The sequence below is a fragment of the Salmo salar genome, chromosome 10, assembly GCF_965601325.2.
Source record: "Salmo salar chromosome 10, fSalSal1, whole genome shotgun sequence".
Lineage (NCBI taxonomy): Eukaryota > Metazoa > Chordata > Actinopteri > Salmoniformes > Salmonidae > Salmo > Salmo salar.
Window position 1 is genome coordinate 58,495,545 of NC_138300.1, and position 16,622 is coordinate 58,512,166.

The 16,622-nt window shown below is 43.5% G+C and overlaps 1 protein-coding gene across 2 annotated transcripts in view; it reads left to right on the plus strand.

The window, feature by feature from the left end:
* LOC106560624 (histone deacetylase complex subunit SAP130) overlaps positions 1 to 15,150 on the plus strand; it is a 41,354-nt gene extending 26,204 nt beyond the window's left edge. For both annotated transcript variants that reach the window (XM_014123678.3, XM_014123679.3), the window contains exons 16-20: positions 5,512 to 5,766; positions 5,906 to 6,031; positions 8,714 to 8,814; positions 10,943 to 11,056; positions 12,961 to 15,150. In XM_014123678.3, coding sequence (XP_013979153.2) covers positions 5,512 to 5,766; positions 5,906 to 6,031; positions 8,714 to 8,814; positions 10,943 to 11,056; positions 12,961 to 13,119 — 755 coding nt within the window. In that variant the 3' untranslated portion in view covers positions 13,120 to 15,150. The remainder of the gene's footprint in view (positions 1 to 5,511; positions 5,767 to 5,905; positions 6,032 to 8,713; positions 8,815 to 10,942; positions 11,057 to 12,960) is intronic.
* Positions 15,151 to 16,622: the final 1,472 nt, after the last annotated feature.

Genomic DNA, 16,622 nt, shown 5'->3' on the forward strand with positions numbered 1-16,622 from the left:
GGTTACTCAGGCAGGCTGTACTATGGTTACTCAGGCAGGCTGTACTATGGTTACTCAGGCAGGCTGTACTATGGTTACTCAGGCAGGCTGTACTATGTGTTAACTCGAAATGACACAACGACAAGGTTCCAGTTTAACAAAGTTTACTATACTGTATGAACACACTACAAGGTAGCCATTACACTCACGGCTAGGTCCATCCACGAACTAACTTCCTGCGCAGCCGCACTCTTGACTGAGTGATAGCCCCGTAATAACAGAAATATAGGGATACTTAAAACATGAACTTAACAATCTCCCCCTTTTCTTTAAAGGCAAATTAAACATCAACAACATAATTAAATGTCCAAGTATTATTTAAGTTCCCCATTACAAATGGGTTGTGTGACAGTTTTTATTTGTATTACTCAAGCTGCCACTTTCCATTACTGAGAGCCTGTATGAGCACAAGACCGGATGCTCCCTTTTTAGTCAGACAGTCAGCAAGCTGTTCCTTTGTGGTCGACCACAGAATCCGCTGGATTCTCTGTGCTTGAATAAGTTCCTTGATGCTGCTAATCTCAAGACGAAGTCTTTTCTCTGTGACAGACTTGGTTGACTTCAAAGCATCAACTAATGAGTAGTTGTCAGTGACACAAACTACAGGTAGAATGTGCCGTTTTGTCTCACCAGTGGTAAGCTCTGAGAACAGAGTTGCAAGAAAGATCGCATTGTCAATTCCATCCGCAAGAGCAAGTGTTTCTCCAGCAAGTGTGCTTCGGACAACCCTTCTGATCCTTTTTGACTGCCAACAGATAGGCGAGAATCTTCCTCCTTCACTCTTTAACACGATTAGATGTCCACCTTGTGTGCCTCCATCTGTAAGGTTCCCTAGCGAAGCATCACTGAAGACAACTAGTTTCAAAGAGTCATCTTTTCCAACATGCTGAAACTTTAAAGTCACTTGTTGTGATTTCAGTTTACGAACAACTTTGTTTGCCTCATGAATGGTTTGTACAGTGGCGTGTTTTGTGTTAGATGCCAAGTTGCAACCATCAAACATTACATCAGGTCTACTCTGTCTAGCAACCCATAAAATTTGTCCTATCTTTGACCTCAATTGATCAGCTTCAATTCCACATAGAGGGGAATTCCTTTGTACGGCTCTTGAAGAATCCATGTGAATGGGTTGAAGATTCTTGATATAGCTCTCCTGTTGCATCAGTATTGTCCCATCAACTGTAATAAACTCTATGCCAACATAACAAAAATTATCATGCTCCTCACGGCCAACCTGGAAAACAGATTTGAGGTGTGGAATCACAGTTGTAGCAAAGGTCTGTGAGCCACCCCAGATGAAGTCATCAACATGACAGGCAAGTACTCCAGTCACACTGCAGTCTTGATCAAGCCAATAGAAGACTGCAGGATCCACTTGTGACAGTTTTCCACCTGTATTCAGCATTGTTGCCTTGACTTTGTTGTACCAGTAGAGTGATGCATCTGCCAGTCCATACACACACTTCTTTAGTTTCCACAGTGTTCCTTCGCATTTAGCTTCAGGCGGAGGTCAGATGTGAATGTCCCTTGACAGCTCTGTTCCCTGCAAAAATGCAGATTTGATGTCTATGGAATTAAGTTTCCATTTTTTTCTGGCAGATCACGGACATCAGCAATCTGAGTGACTCTGAGGCGCATGTCGGTGAGTCTTTTGGGAGTTGTTTAGCAGCCAGCTCCTCAAAACCTCTAGCCACTAGATGTGCTTTAGGCACTATTCCAGTTAAGGACTCTTTAAGGGTACACACCCACCTTGTTGAGACACATTTTTTGGCCAATGTCTGTAACTTCCTCAAACACTCAATTTTCCCTCCAATTACTGAGCTCATCTAGCTTAGCTGAGTCAAATGACACGTCCTTTGTTTCAAGTACATCATCATTTTGAATGTCATTCTGTTTTTCTCGTTTTTCCATTGGTTCAATTCTGAGATTATCTACAAGTGACAGGTCAGCTGACCCTGTTGTACCAGAAAGTGTAACTGGTTCAGAGTACTGCAAGTTGTACCAGTTCTGGTGTTTTCCTTTGGCTTTTCCTGCTCGTCCAATGACGGTTGCTGTATGTGGAATACCACTTTCTCTGTCCATGTATTTAACAGTTTGTCCAGTTTTCAGATTGGAACATCCATGTTGTCTTAACACATGTGGCTGTTGTTGAATGTTTTCCTCATTTGAACGCTCAACAGTATTATCTGTGGCATGTTTGAAGGTCTCTGCTCCATTTCCTGTGTCAGTTTCAGTGTCCATATCATTGGATATGACATCTGGTAGGTTTGTGTCTGTTACTGTCTCCTTTTCATTAGGATGATTCTCAGCAACAGCCCCTCTATCTTGTTGATCATTTACTTTCCGCAATCTTGAGTGATGCACCCTGACAATGATGCCTCCGTGCCTCACAAATATCACCACACCATCTTGGCCAATGACTACACCCGGTCCCTTCCACTCTTGACAGTCAACTCGTTTGTAGTACACTTTGTCTCCAGTTTCGTACTTCTCATCGGTGGGTCGTAGCTGTTTACGCAGAGCCCTGCGAATTCTTTCTGAGCACTCTGCTTCAGTGAACGCTTTTCTCGCTGCATGTAGTGCTGACAGGTGCTGTCCCACCCATGTACTCACACTGGCCCCTTCTAGTGCTGGTGGCTTGTCAACCAGTACAGAGGGAAGATTAGGGTTCTGCCCGAACACTAGTTGGTATGGGCTGTAACCATGAACATTGTGCATTGAGTTTTTTGCCATCAAAGCCCAATCTAGGGCTGTGTTCCAGTCACATCCATTGTCTTGCTTCACTTTCAGCATGATCTCTGTGAGTGTTTGATTATGTCTCTCCAGAAGTCCATTGCTCCATGGACTGTATGCAGCAGTTGTCTTTACTTCCATGTTGAATTTCTCTGCCATTTCTCTTATTTCATTATTATTGAATTCTCCTCCATTGTCACTGTACAATTTCTGGGGAGGGCCATGCACACTTACCCAGGAATGCATGAAGTGCCTGACGATGTCACTGGGTTTCTTTGTATTCACAATGCTTCCAGCGCTGAAGCGTGTGAAGTGGTCGATTATGTGAAGGTACCACACACTTGGTGCTAACTCATGTAGATCTACAGCCACTGTTTCATTGTACTTGGAAGCTAGTGGCAAACCAACAGCTGGTTTGGGCTTAGGTTTACTGTATTTTTGACATGTCTCACAATTGTTAACTATCTGCTGTAGAATGGAAATACTCTCATCATTATTCCCTGAACTGCTGAGTAACTTCTGAAGTCTGTCAACTGTAGCATGTCCAAACTGTTTGTGAAGCTTTAACAATACTTTGTGTTTTTCTTTTGTGTTCATGTTCTCTGTGACTGTCAGAATCTCCATGTGCTCTGTGTCCGTCCGAATCTAATTTTTGCATGGACTCTGTGTGATGTCTTTGTCTAAAATGTTTACACAATAGTGGCCTGAGGTAGTAAGTTCAAGAGTCACTGGTTGTTTAAACATCACTGCCTTGTCATTTTTTATGTCTAGTACAGCCCCTGCCTTCTTGAGGGAAGCTTTGCTTAATAGTAAGGGGATATCTGTAGGGACCACCTCTGTTTCAATGTGACACTTAGTCTGACCAATTTTTGCTGGTATCTTAACTCTCTTGGTAGAATGGACAATTCTCCCATCTCCAAATTTGAAAGCTCTGTTGCTTGGTGTGTCAATCATATTTTGTACTTCTTTCATATTTAGTTCACTAACATAGCTATCAAGCCATTTTGCACCACACACTGTCCGTGTACATGCAGTATCAATCACAGCAGATCCTAAGGATTCAACTATAAAAATCTCAGTATCAGAAGCAGATTCATTTGAAAACAGTGTAATGTTACACTGCTCTATATCTGTGTTTACATTTTCCTCTGTTAGTTTAACTTGTTCATTTTTATGAGGACAGTCTTTAACCCAATGGTAAGTGCTTTGACAAACAGCACATTTTGATCTCCTTCCATATTTGTCCAGTGGATTTGTTCCGGGAAATGGCGCCCTCTTCAGGTTGTCTTGAGAACGTGACTTTTTGGCGCCTTTTCTCTGCTGCTCAGTGTAATATGCTCCGTCACTCGATTGCATTCCATCTGTTAACGGCGCGACAGACATCTTTTCACCAAAAATTATTTTTAGTGCCGACTTCATTGATGCAAAAGTCAGTACAGTACAAGCAGTAAAAGCCAACTGTTTCTCCCTACCATCTAGACAGGCAGTATCTAGCAACTTGAAAGCTAACACTGCATCCGGGAGAACCATGTCGTACTTGCGCATCCTATTGTACCTTTGTTCGAAATCAATGATGTAGTCCGTCATTGCAACCGAAATATCTCTCGAAACACTGTCAAAGTTTGAATATGCCTCGTAGACACGGTCTTTCTCTTCTTTAAGAAATACAGAATCCAGTGCTCTGATCAAAGTTCCCATACCATCATCATTGTTCAAATCCTCAACGGATATTTCCAGTGCTGTATCTCTCGCTCTTCCCTCGAGCGATAATACCACCGCAAGGCTGTACTATGGTTACTCAGGCAGGCTGTACTATGGTTACTCAGGCAGGCTGTACTATGGTTACTCGGGCAGGCTGTACTATGGTTACTAGGGCAGGCTGTACTATGGTTACTCGGGCAGGCTGTACTATGGTTACTCGGGCAGGCTGTACTATGGTTACTAAGTGAAGGCAGGCTGTACTATGGTTACTCAGGCAGGCTGTACTATGGTTACTAGGCAGGCGCTGGACGGAGGCAGGCTGTACTATGGTTACTAAGTGAAGGCAGGCTGTACTATGGTTACTCAGTGAAGGCAGGCTGTACTATGGTTACTCAGTGAAGGCAGGCTGTACTATGGTTACTCAGTGAAGGCAGGCTGTACTATGGTTACTCAGTGAAGGCAGGCTGTACTATGGTTACTCAGTGAAGGCAGACTGTACTATGGTTACTCAGTGAAGGCAGACTGTACGTCTGTGTTTACCCAGATTATCAAGATGAAATAACACTATCCTACACTTGATTCGGCTATAGTATTAGTTTTTAAAATGTAGGCTAATATAACTGATATCTGAGTATTTTTATGGACCAGAGAAACAGCCTTACCAATGTGAAAATCATCCTGCAGCCATGACAAAACAAAATAACTAGGCCTAATACTGTTTTGAACATTTTATTTAATGAGATTGTTTTTGGCTTTTGTAACAATTTCACATAAGAATGACATTATGCACTAAATTATACTGTATATTGCATTCATCCCACCAATTGACCCCCTTTCCCAGAAAACAAAAATACACAATGCAATCGTATATCAATGACTGGACGATGTGTCATTCTAGACATCGCCAAACCCTAATGTGAGGATTCCAGGAAAGATTAATTGTGAAAGTTCTCCAGTCCCATCTATCTTTCTTAAACAAGGAAATAAAACTGGTTGACATGCCTGTACTGTGATTTTACATGTCTCTCCTCTCCTCAGTGCCCCAGCCCTCGGCGAACTCAGGCCTCAGCACCCAGCCCCACCATGCCAGGTCCCTTCACGGGGCCCCCTCCTCAGGGGACCTGATTCCTGGTGCCTCCCCCAGGAAGAAGCCCCGCAAGCAGCAGCACGTCATTTCCACAGAAGAGTCTGAGATGGTGGAGACCAACAGTACAGATGAGGACAGGGCTATGGGCCACAGGCCCCTGGGCAGCAGGGCTAAGAGGAGAGAGTCCCCTCCCAGGGAGTATGTGGGTGGGTGACTACCCCTATACCATGCACAGTTGCACTCGCCAGGGTGGTGTCAATTCCATTTCAGTCAATTCAGGAAGTAAAGTGAAATTACAAGTAGTAGCAGTTGTGATACTAGTGCTTTGCTGTGATCATGTCTCAGATGAGGAAGGGGTGCGTTACGTCCCTGTCAGGCCACGCCCACCTGTCACTCTGCTGCGTCACTATAGGAACCCCTGGAAGGCAGCCTATCACCACTTCCAGAGGTACAGCGACATCCGGATCAAAGGTCAGTATTGGTCCAATCAGAACGCTGAACAAAAAACTATGCTCTGATTTGTGTATTTTATTTTTAAATTCTCAGAACGTCCTTTTTTTTCTACATCTTATGAAGAGGTTCTGACTAGCAAACATAGTGTATTTGGTTAAATATGTTCTGGAACGCATATAAGGTGTTATAAGCATGTGTGAGCCTTTATAATGTGTTATTATGAGGCTTCTAATATTATGTCTCTCTAAGTATGTTACTATTAACTTATTTTACTCACTGATTTAGAACTCTGGTTGTATATGTCAGAGGATAAGTTGTTATAAGCTTTTAGGTCCCGCTTTAAATGACATTCAGCTTATAAAGGCTTCGTAATGCCTTCATAAGCACTACATAAATGTGTTACAAAGCATCTATAACCGTATGTCATGCGTTATAAAAGGTTCATAAATGTGGCATAACTGTGTGATGTAATCACCAGTGTCAAATGTGACGTAACCCACTATGTCAACTATGATTTAATGGTGTCCTTTATAAAGGGTGATGTGTTGTGCTGAAGGACGGCACACTCTTTGAAGTGATGTTAGTCACATTACAGCTAATCTCGTTCCCAGACACTTCCAACCACGTGTGCGGAAGGTCTGATGGACCGACGCATGAAACCTGGCCTTTATTAGTTCCGGTTACGTTTAAATTAACATTTTGTGGAAATGCGCCGAGTTTAGCAATAATTCAGACTTTTGGACTGAGTTAACTAGTGACTGACACATTCTTTACTCAGTAAGGTCACTCCTATACAATTCTATGGTCACTCCCACTAAGGTCATCTCTGAATGGTTGATATCCCAGGCTCATACACTGAGTATTACAAAACATGACATAGACTGTCCAGGTGAATCCAGGTGAAAGCTATGATCCCTTATTGATGTCACTTGTTAAATCCACTTCAATCAGTGTAGATGAAGAGTTAAAGAAGGATTGATTTTTATGCTTTGAGACAATTGTGACATGGATTGTGTATGTGTGCCATTCAGAGGGTGAATGGGCATGACAAAAGATTTAAGTGCCTTTGAACGGGGGTATGGTAGTAGGTGCCAGGTGCACCGGTTTGTGTCAAGAACTGCAACGCTGCTGGGTTTTTCACGCTCAACAGTTTCCCATGTGTATCAAAAATGGCCCACCACCCAAAGGACATCCAGCCAACTTGACACAACTGTAGGAGCATTGGAGTCAACATGGGCCAGCATCCTTGTGGAACGCTTTTGACACCTTGTAGAGTCCATGCCGCGACGAATTGAGGCTGTTCAACTCAATATTAGAAAAGTGTTCCTCAGTCAGGTCTATAACAGAACAATATAACTATCCAAACCGCACGGTGCTGGACCCAGTCAGGTCTATAACAGAACAATATAACTATCCATACCGCACGGTGCTGGACCCAGTCAGGTCTATAACAGAACAATATAACTATCCATACCGCACGGTGCTGGACCCAGTCAGGTCTATAACAGAACAATATAACTATCCATACCGCACGGTGCTGGACCCAGTCAGGTCTATAACAGAACAATATAACTATCCATACCGCACGGTGCTGGACCCAGTCAGGTCTATAACAGAACAATATAACTATCCATACCGCACGGTGCTGGACCCAGTCAGGTCTATAACAGAACAATATAACTATCGATACCTCACGGTGCTGGACCCAATCAGGTCTATAACAGAACAATATAAGGAGCCGTACCACATGGTGCTGGACCCAGTCAGGTCTTTAACACATCCACTCCCCCGCTGAAAGATCAGCCTTGTTGGCACCATTGTAACAGGTTGTAATTAAGCCCTGGTCTCCAGCATGGGAACAGAATAGGTAGTCTGTAGTCTCAGGTACTGTAGAACTGCTCCAAATCAACTGGGTTCTGACACACACACACACACACACACACACACACACACGCCTCTCAGAGCAGCCTACAGGGTGTGCTGCAGTAAAAGTATTGTAGGGGAATACTCAGTAGGCTCAGTAGAATGTGTATATACGTTGTCATTTCATATGAGGCTCTGAATAGTAGTATTGCTGGCCCACAATGCCCGTCACTGTCAAGGAAGAAGATTAAAAACAGCTTTTAAAAGGCCTCGACAATGTTTTTTGATGTTGTTGCTATGCATGACTGCGCTTTAGAGTTATCCTGCAGCACAGCATTGTGGGGGAAGTTGAGGTCAGGATTAATATTGACTACACAACAAAGAGTGAAAGAAGTTTGACCATCCGAGAAATGTTTTAGAGTAATATAATTATGGGCAATTTAGCGAACTCTTTTATCCAAAGCGACTTAGTCATGTGTGAATCAATTTTGACATATATGGGTGGTCCTGGGAATGGATCCCACTATTCTGGCGTTACAGTGCTCTATCAAGATGCATGATGGGATATAAATGCTTTGTGAAGCCTCAATTTAATATGATTTACAATGTCTTTATTAAGTAGTGCTTATGCCACCCTTTATAAAGCACAAGTTTATACCATATTTTACATAGTGGGTTATGTCACATTTTACATTGGGTGGTTATGCCACATTTATAAACCATGACGTACGGTTATAGATAATGTATTTTATGTAGTGTTTATGAAGCCTTCCTAAGCTGCATGTCATTTAAAACGGGGTCAGCTTGGTCATGTCTTATAATATATGTCTGTTCCAGAGGAGAAGGAGTCGTTACAGGACGTGGCTAACCAGAGGGGAGTAGCACGACGAGCTCAGGGATGGAAGATGCACCTGTGTGTCGCTCAGCTCATGGAGCTGGTGAGTACCGTTGGGCATACGTCTCTCACTTCTCATTTGCAGCCACCAGAGGACATATAGTGACGTTTTAATTAGTGAAAAAACAGTGAAATGTGTATTTCATATTTTGGAGCTTGTATTATGCAGTACTTATGTCAATGTTCCTTAAATGTCTTGTTGAACCCTTAAGTCTTGCCTTGACCCCTGACCTCTAACCCTGTTCTGACCCCTAGTCGAACCTTGAGCATGATGTATATAGCATACTGTCGTCCCTCCAGGCTGATCTGTAACCTCAGACCCCTAGTCGAAACTGGAGCATGATGTATATGGCATACTGACGTCCCTCCAGGCTGATCTGTAACCTCAGACCCCTAGTCGAACCTTGAGCATGATGTATATAGCATACTGACGTCCCTCCAGGCTGATCTGTAACCTCAGACCCCTAGTCGAACCTTGAGCATGATGTACACTGAACAAAAATATAAACGCAACATGCAACAATTTCTAAGATTTTAGTGAGTTACAGTTCATATGAGAAAATATATATTTTTTAAATAAATTAATCTGGTCCTAATCTATGGATTTCACGTGACTGGGAATACAGATATGCATCTCTTAGTCACAGATACCTGCCTCAGGATCTCGTCACAGTGTATCATGGGGCGGCAGGTAGCCTAGTGGTTAGAGGGGGGAGGCGGGTAGCCTAGTGGTTAGAGGGGGGAGGCGGGTAGCCTAGTGGTTAGAGGGGGAGGCGGGTAGCCTAGTGGTTAGAGGGGGGAGGCGGGTAGCCTAGTGGTTAGAGGGGGGAGGCGGGTAGCCTAGTGGTTAGAGGGGGGAGGCGGGTAGCCTAGTGGTTAGAGCGATGGGCCAGTAACTGAAAGGTTGCTATATCGAATCCCCGAGCTGACAATGTAAAAATCTGTCGTTCTGCTCCTGAACAAGGCAGTTAACCAACTGTTCCTAGGCCGTCATCGAAAATAAGAATTTGTTCTTAACTGACTTGCCTAGTTAAATATATGTTAAATACAAAATAATTCTGTGCATTTAAATTGCCATTGATAAAATGCAATTGTATTCGTTGTCCGTAGCTTATGCCTGTCCATACCATAACCCCACCTCCACCATGGGGCACTCTGTTCACAACGCTGACATCAGCAAACCGCTCGCCCACACAACACCATACACGTGGTCTGTGGTTGTGAGGCTGGTTGGACCTTCTGCCAAATTCTCTAAAATGACGTTGTAGGCAGTTTATGGCAGAGAAATGAACATTCAATTCTTTGGCAACATCTTTGGTGGACATTTCTGCAGTCAGCATGCCAATTGCACGCCCCCTCAGCACTGGAGACATCTGTAGCATTGTGTTGTGCGACAAAACTGCACATTTTAGAGTGGTCTATTGTTCCCAGCACAAGGTGCACCTGTGTAATGATCCTGCTGTTTAATCAGCTTCTTGATATGAAATATCTGTCGGGTGGATGGATTGTCTTGCCAAAGGAGAAATGTTCACTAACAGGGATGTAAACAAATGTGTGCACAACATTTTAGAGAGAAGCTTTTTGTGCATCTGGAAAATTTCAGGGATTTTTTTTTCCCCGGCTCATGAAACATGGGACCAACATGTTGCATTTTATATTTTTTGTGTGTGTGTGTGTATATAAGAAGTCAGATCAGCCTGGAGGGACGTCATTCTGCGCATATATATATATAGTATGTGTGAGTATGTATGTATGTGTATATATATATATTGTGTGTGTGTATATCTATATATATATATTGTGTGTATATATATATATGTGTGAGTATGTGTGTGTATATACACACACACACACACACACCACACACACACACACACACACCACACACACACACACACACAGAGAGATAGATATATATCTATATAGATATATATCTATGTTATATATTGTTTTCCCCCTTCATACGATGATGTTACAGCCTTGTTTTCCCCCTTCATATGACGATGTTACCAATTCCAATTCGTACAACATGTTTGACATTTTTACGTGCTTAAGAATCCATTCAACCTCTGCTTTTTGACAAGAAGTAACTTGAACTATATATCTATATAGATATATATGCAGAATGACGTCCCTCCAGGCTGATCTGACCTCTAACTTCTGACCCCTAGTCAAACCTGGAGCATGATGTATATAGCAGACTGACTTCCCTTCAGGAGGGGATAATCCCTAAGAAGAGGGCCGGGGTCGACGACGAACTGCACCGCATTAACGAACTCATACAGGTTTGTGGGTACAGTAACGGTACATGTACAATAAAAAAAAATAATCTTTATTTAACTAGTCAAGTCAGTTAAGAACAAATTCTTATTTACAATGACGGCCTATCAAAAGGCGTCCTGTGGGGACGGGGGCTGGGATTAAAAATGAACGTCAAAACACACATCACGGCAAGAGAGACAACACTACATAAAGAGATACCTAAGACAACACAGCATGGTAGCAACACAACATGGTACAAACATTATTGGGCACAGACAGCAGCACAAAGGGCAAGAAGGTAGAGACAACAATACATCATGCAAAGCAGCCACAACCATCAGTAAGAGTGTCCATGATTGAGTCTTTGAATGAAGAGATGGAGATAAAAACTGTCCAGTTTGAGTGTTTGTTGCAGCTCGTTCCAGTCGCTAGCTGCATCGAACTGAAAAGAGAAGCAACCCAGGGATGTGTGTACTTTGGGGACCTTTAACAGAGTGGGACTGGCAGAATGGGTGTTGTATGTGGAAGATGAGGGCTGCATGTCCCAGTTTAGGTCACCAAGCAGGACAAATTCAGACTTAGTGTAGGGGGCCAGGAGAGAGCTTAGGGTAGGTAGGGTACAGGCCGGTGCTGAGGACAGGTAGGGTACAGGCCGGTGCTGAGGACAGGTAGGGTACAGGCCGGTGCTGAGGACAGGTAGGGTACAGGCCGGTGCTGAGGACAGGTAGGGTACAGGCCGGTGCTGAGGACAGGTAGGGTACAGGCCGGTGCTGAGGACAGGTAGGGTACAGGCCGGTGCTGAGGGCAGGTAGGGTACAGGCCGGTGCTGAGGGCAGGTAGGGTACAGGCCGGTGCTGAGGGCAGGTAGGGTACAGGCCGGTGCTGAGGGCAGGTAGGGTACAGGCCGGTGCTGAGGGCAGGTAGGGTACAGGCCGGTGCTGAGGGCAGGTAGGGTACAGGCCGGTGCTGAGGGCAGGTAGGGTACAGGCCGGTGCTGAGGGCAGGGAGGGTACAGGCCGGTGCTGAGGACAGGTAGGGTACAGGTAGGGTACAGGCCAGTGCTGAGGGCAGGTAGGGTACAGGTAGGGTACAGGCCGGTGCTGAGGACAGGTAGGGTACAGGCCGGTGCTGAGGACAGGTAGGGTACAGGTAGGGTACAGGCCAGTGCTGAGGGCAGGTAGGGTACAGGTAGGGTACAGGCCGGTGCTGAGGGTAGGTAGGGTACAGGTAGGATACAGGCCGGTGCTGATGGAGGACAATAGCACCCAGCAACAGTCAACGAAGAGTTATTTGAAAGTTTAATGCTTAAAACCATCGAATCAAATTGTTTGGGGACAGACTTGGTGGAGACAACTGAGCACTGAAGGTGATCCTTGGTAAAGATTGCCACTCCCCCACCTTTGGAAGATCTGTCTTGATGAAAAAGGTTATAACCAGAAAGGTTAACATCAGTGTTCAAAACACTTTCTTAACCACTTCATCATATAGGTTAACTCATACAGGATGTGTATACTGTAACAGTACCAAATATATCATATAGGTTAACTCATACAGGATGTGGGTACTGTAACTACCAAATATATCATATAGGTTAACTCATACAGGATGTGGGTACAGTAACCGTACCAAATATATCATATAGGTTAACTCATACAGGTACGTGGATTGAGTGAGTGAGTGAGTGAGTGAGTGGTTAAGCACTTGATGACATTTATTGTCCTTCAAGAGGAAATCCTTTTTGACGGCTCACATGTTACACAAAAGTCGCAAGTTTATTTAGCACAGTCACAGTTGGGGGTGGGGAGTCCAGTTCATTTCAGTACATCGATTTTGTTTTTATACTCAGTGATACTCAACAGTGTGATACTTGTGATACTTCTACAGTGTTGTCATGTAGCACCTAACTGAATGTTGGTTCTGTGTGCAGGGTAACATGCAGCGCTGTAAGCTAGTGATGGACCAGGTCACAGAGGCCCGGGACACTATGATGAAGGTTCTGGATCACAGAGACAAGGTCCTGAAGCTGCTCAACCAGAACGGAGATGTCAAAAAGTCTAACAAACTGAAACGTAAAGATCGGGCCTAGCCTGGGCTTCCTGTTCCATCGCCAACGTCATGGATCTGTTCGTTAAGAGCATGCAATGTTTTTTAAAAACGTTTTGCAACGGGAAGGAAATGTAAATGTTTTTCAGTGGACAAGTCAAGGGGGGGGTAGTCCCTCCCTGTTTGTGTTTGTTTGTTTGCTGCTTACGTGCCTAATGAACACGACCCACCTCTACCCTGCTCTACGGGAGGACAGGGTGGAAGTGATGCTGGGAGCTAGAGGTGGAACTGTTGGTACTATGACAGCTACTCACCCACACCCTCTATCTCTGTCTGAGCACTGAAGCTGGGTGGACAACATAACTAGAACCCTCCTGTTGCTTAAGTCAGAACTCACTGTCTGGAAAGAAATCCCTCTAGGAATATGTTCTCACTGAAGAAGACAACACTCTGTCTTCCGAATGGCACCCTATTCCCTATATAGTGCACTACTTTTGACCAGAGCCCTATGGAACCCTATTCCCTATATAGTGCACTACTTTTGACCAGAGCCCTATGGAACCCTATTCCCTATATAGTGCACTACTTTAGACTGGAGCCCTATGGAACCCTATTCCCTATATAGTGCACTACTTTTGACTAGAGCCCTATGTGTCCTGAACAAAAGTAGTGCAATATAAAGGGAATAGGATGCCATTTGGAAGACAACACTGCCTGATGGCCCCTTCTTTTTTTTAAAACTTTTTACAGAGCTCAGGTCTATCGGTTTTCCTATTTTAGAGTTTATTTTGGTATCGTTTAGTTCAAGTTACTTCTTGTCAAAAAGCAGAGGTTGAATGGATTCTTAAGCACGTACAAATTTCAAACATGTTGTACGAATTGGAATTGGTAACATTGTCATATGAAGGGGGAAAACAAGGCTGTAACACATCGTATGAAGGGGGAAAACAAGGCTGTAACACATCGTATGAAGGGGGAAAACAAGGCTGTAACACATCGTATGAAGGGGGAAAACAAGGCTGTAACACATCGTATGAAGGGGGAAAACAAGGCTGTAACACATCGTATGAAGGGGATGACGTTGTTCAACAATGTCTCGCTTTGGGGCCGTTACTTTCACAACTACTGGTAGAAATAAAACCTTTATGACGCATCTTTAATACGCCGTATTTATTTAGAACTTCCTGTTCTGTTTCCATTTTCAGCATTTATATTGTCTTGCCTGTGTAATAAATGATGTGGTGCCAAATGCCAATTTTTGTTTCAATATTTAATATTTCTTATAATGGAAGGTGGGGCACCCTCAACAGACTTAATTGTACTGTATGTGCAAAACTTTAATCATGCTGAAAATATTGGAGGAGTGTTTATTATTTTCAGATTTATTTGATAATGAATGAGAGTCTGTATAATAGAGTTTTACATGCAGAGATGTTTTGAAATGGCTGACTAGCATAGTGGGTAATGTATTGAAATGGCTGACTAGCATAGTGGGTAATGTATTGAAATGGCTGACTAGCATAGTGGCTAATGTATTGAAATGGCTGACGAGCATAGTGGCTAATGTATTGAAATGGCTGACGAGCATAGTGGCTAATGTATTGAAATGGCTGACGAGCATAGTGGGTAATGTATTGAAATGGCTGACGAGCATAGTGGGTAATGTATTGAAATGGCTGACTAGCATAGTGGGTAATGTATTGAAATGGCTGACTAGGATAGTGGGTAATGTATTGAAATGGCTGATGAACATAGTGGGTAATGTTTCATGGTGTGATTGAAGACCGTACATTATGCGTTTGGTTTTAGAAGGAAGTATCGTGCTTGTCGTGTAACTACAATGTCAGAAACTGATTCGTGTTCAAAATATTACAAGTTGCATATGAAAGTGTTTCACTTTCTTTTTTTTAATTTTTTGTCTCTTTTGGCTAATTTTGGGGGTTTTGTACTTCATGAAAAAATGTTATGCTTCTTTTTCAGATGTTATGATCAGACCCTTTTTTTATGCCTGAAAATGTAGCTGTTGTACATGGGTTCTCTGTTAATATAGTAAAACCACTTCAAGGAAACGGTATTCTCATTTTGTTTTATATGTACTGTGAAGACACTAGTTTTGTTCCATTGATGTTCCCATTGTTGTGGAGTCGACTAGAGCAAGGGTTCTCAAACTTTATGGGACCCCTTTTGTGATAGCTAATTCATCAGGGACCCCCCTCATAATCATCACACAACATGGCTGGACAAACCAAGTCTCGGGCCCGGGGAGAACATTTGAAAGACACGATTCTTGGCATCATAGATACAATTTTGCCGTTTTCAAGATACTTTTCTGCAATTCTACACATTTTGCCATGAGGCAGAGAACTTTGCAGTTGTAAAGGCCCTGTGCAGTCAAAAACAGGATTTTCCTGTGTTTTTTATATATATATATATTCACACTATGAGATTGTAATAATACTGTAAAATGGTGAAAATTATGATAATGCCCTTTTAGTGTAAGAGCTGTTTGACCGCCTGAAAATGGGATTGAGTTTTGGCCTGCCTGGTAACGTCACCAAGTGGTAAATTAGCTAATAGACCAATAAGAAAGAGTTCCAAACCTCTCTGCCAATAACAGCTAGTTTTCAGTTTTCCTCTCCCCATTCAGACCACTCACAGACAGTCCTAGCAAAGTTCTTGCTTGAGAAATTGCTCTTTGCCAAGAAGCTTTTTTTTTAAAATTTATTTTATTTTATTTTTTGACCTATTTTTACCAAAGTAATTTTTTTTTATTTAACCTTTTTTTAACTAGGCAAGTCAGTTAAGAACAAACTCTTATTTACAATGATGGCCTACCCCGGGCCAAACCCTAACCCAGATGACGCTGGGCCAGTTGTGTGCCGCCCTATGGGACTCCCAATCACGGTCGGTTGTGATTCAGCCTGGAATCGAACCAGGGTCTGTAGTGACACCTCTAGCACTGAGATGCAGTGCCTTTAGACCGTTGTGATTCAGCCTGGAATCGAACCAGGGTCTGTAGTGACGCCTCTAGTACTGAGATGCAGTACCTTTAGACCGCTGTGATTCTGCCTGGAATCGAACCAGGGTCTGTAGCGACGCCTCTAGCACTGAGATGCAGTGCCTTTAGACCGCTGTGATTCAGCCTGGAATGGAACCAGTGGTAGGCCTGATTTACCAATAATGAGGAGACAGCCTACAGAGAGGAGGTGATGGCCCTAGGAGTGTGGTGCCAGGAAGATAACCTCTCCCTCAATGTCGACAAAACAAAGCTTTCCTGAATAACTGGGCCTGCTGGTATTGGAGAGGAGTCAGTGATGGTTAATCATTCCTGAATAACTGGGCCTGCTGGGATTGGAGAGGAGTCAGTGATGGTTAATCATTCCTGAATAACTGGGCCTGCTGGGATTGGAGAGGAGTCAGTGATGGTTAATCATTCCTGAATAACTGGGCCTGCTGCGATTGGAGAGGAGTCAGTGATGGTTAATCTTTCCTGAATAACTGGGCCTGCTGGGATTGGAGAGGAGTCAGTGATGGTTAATCATTCCT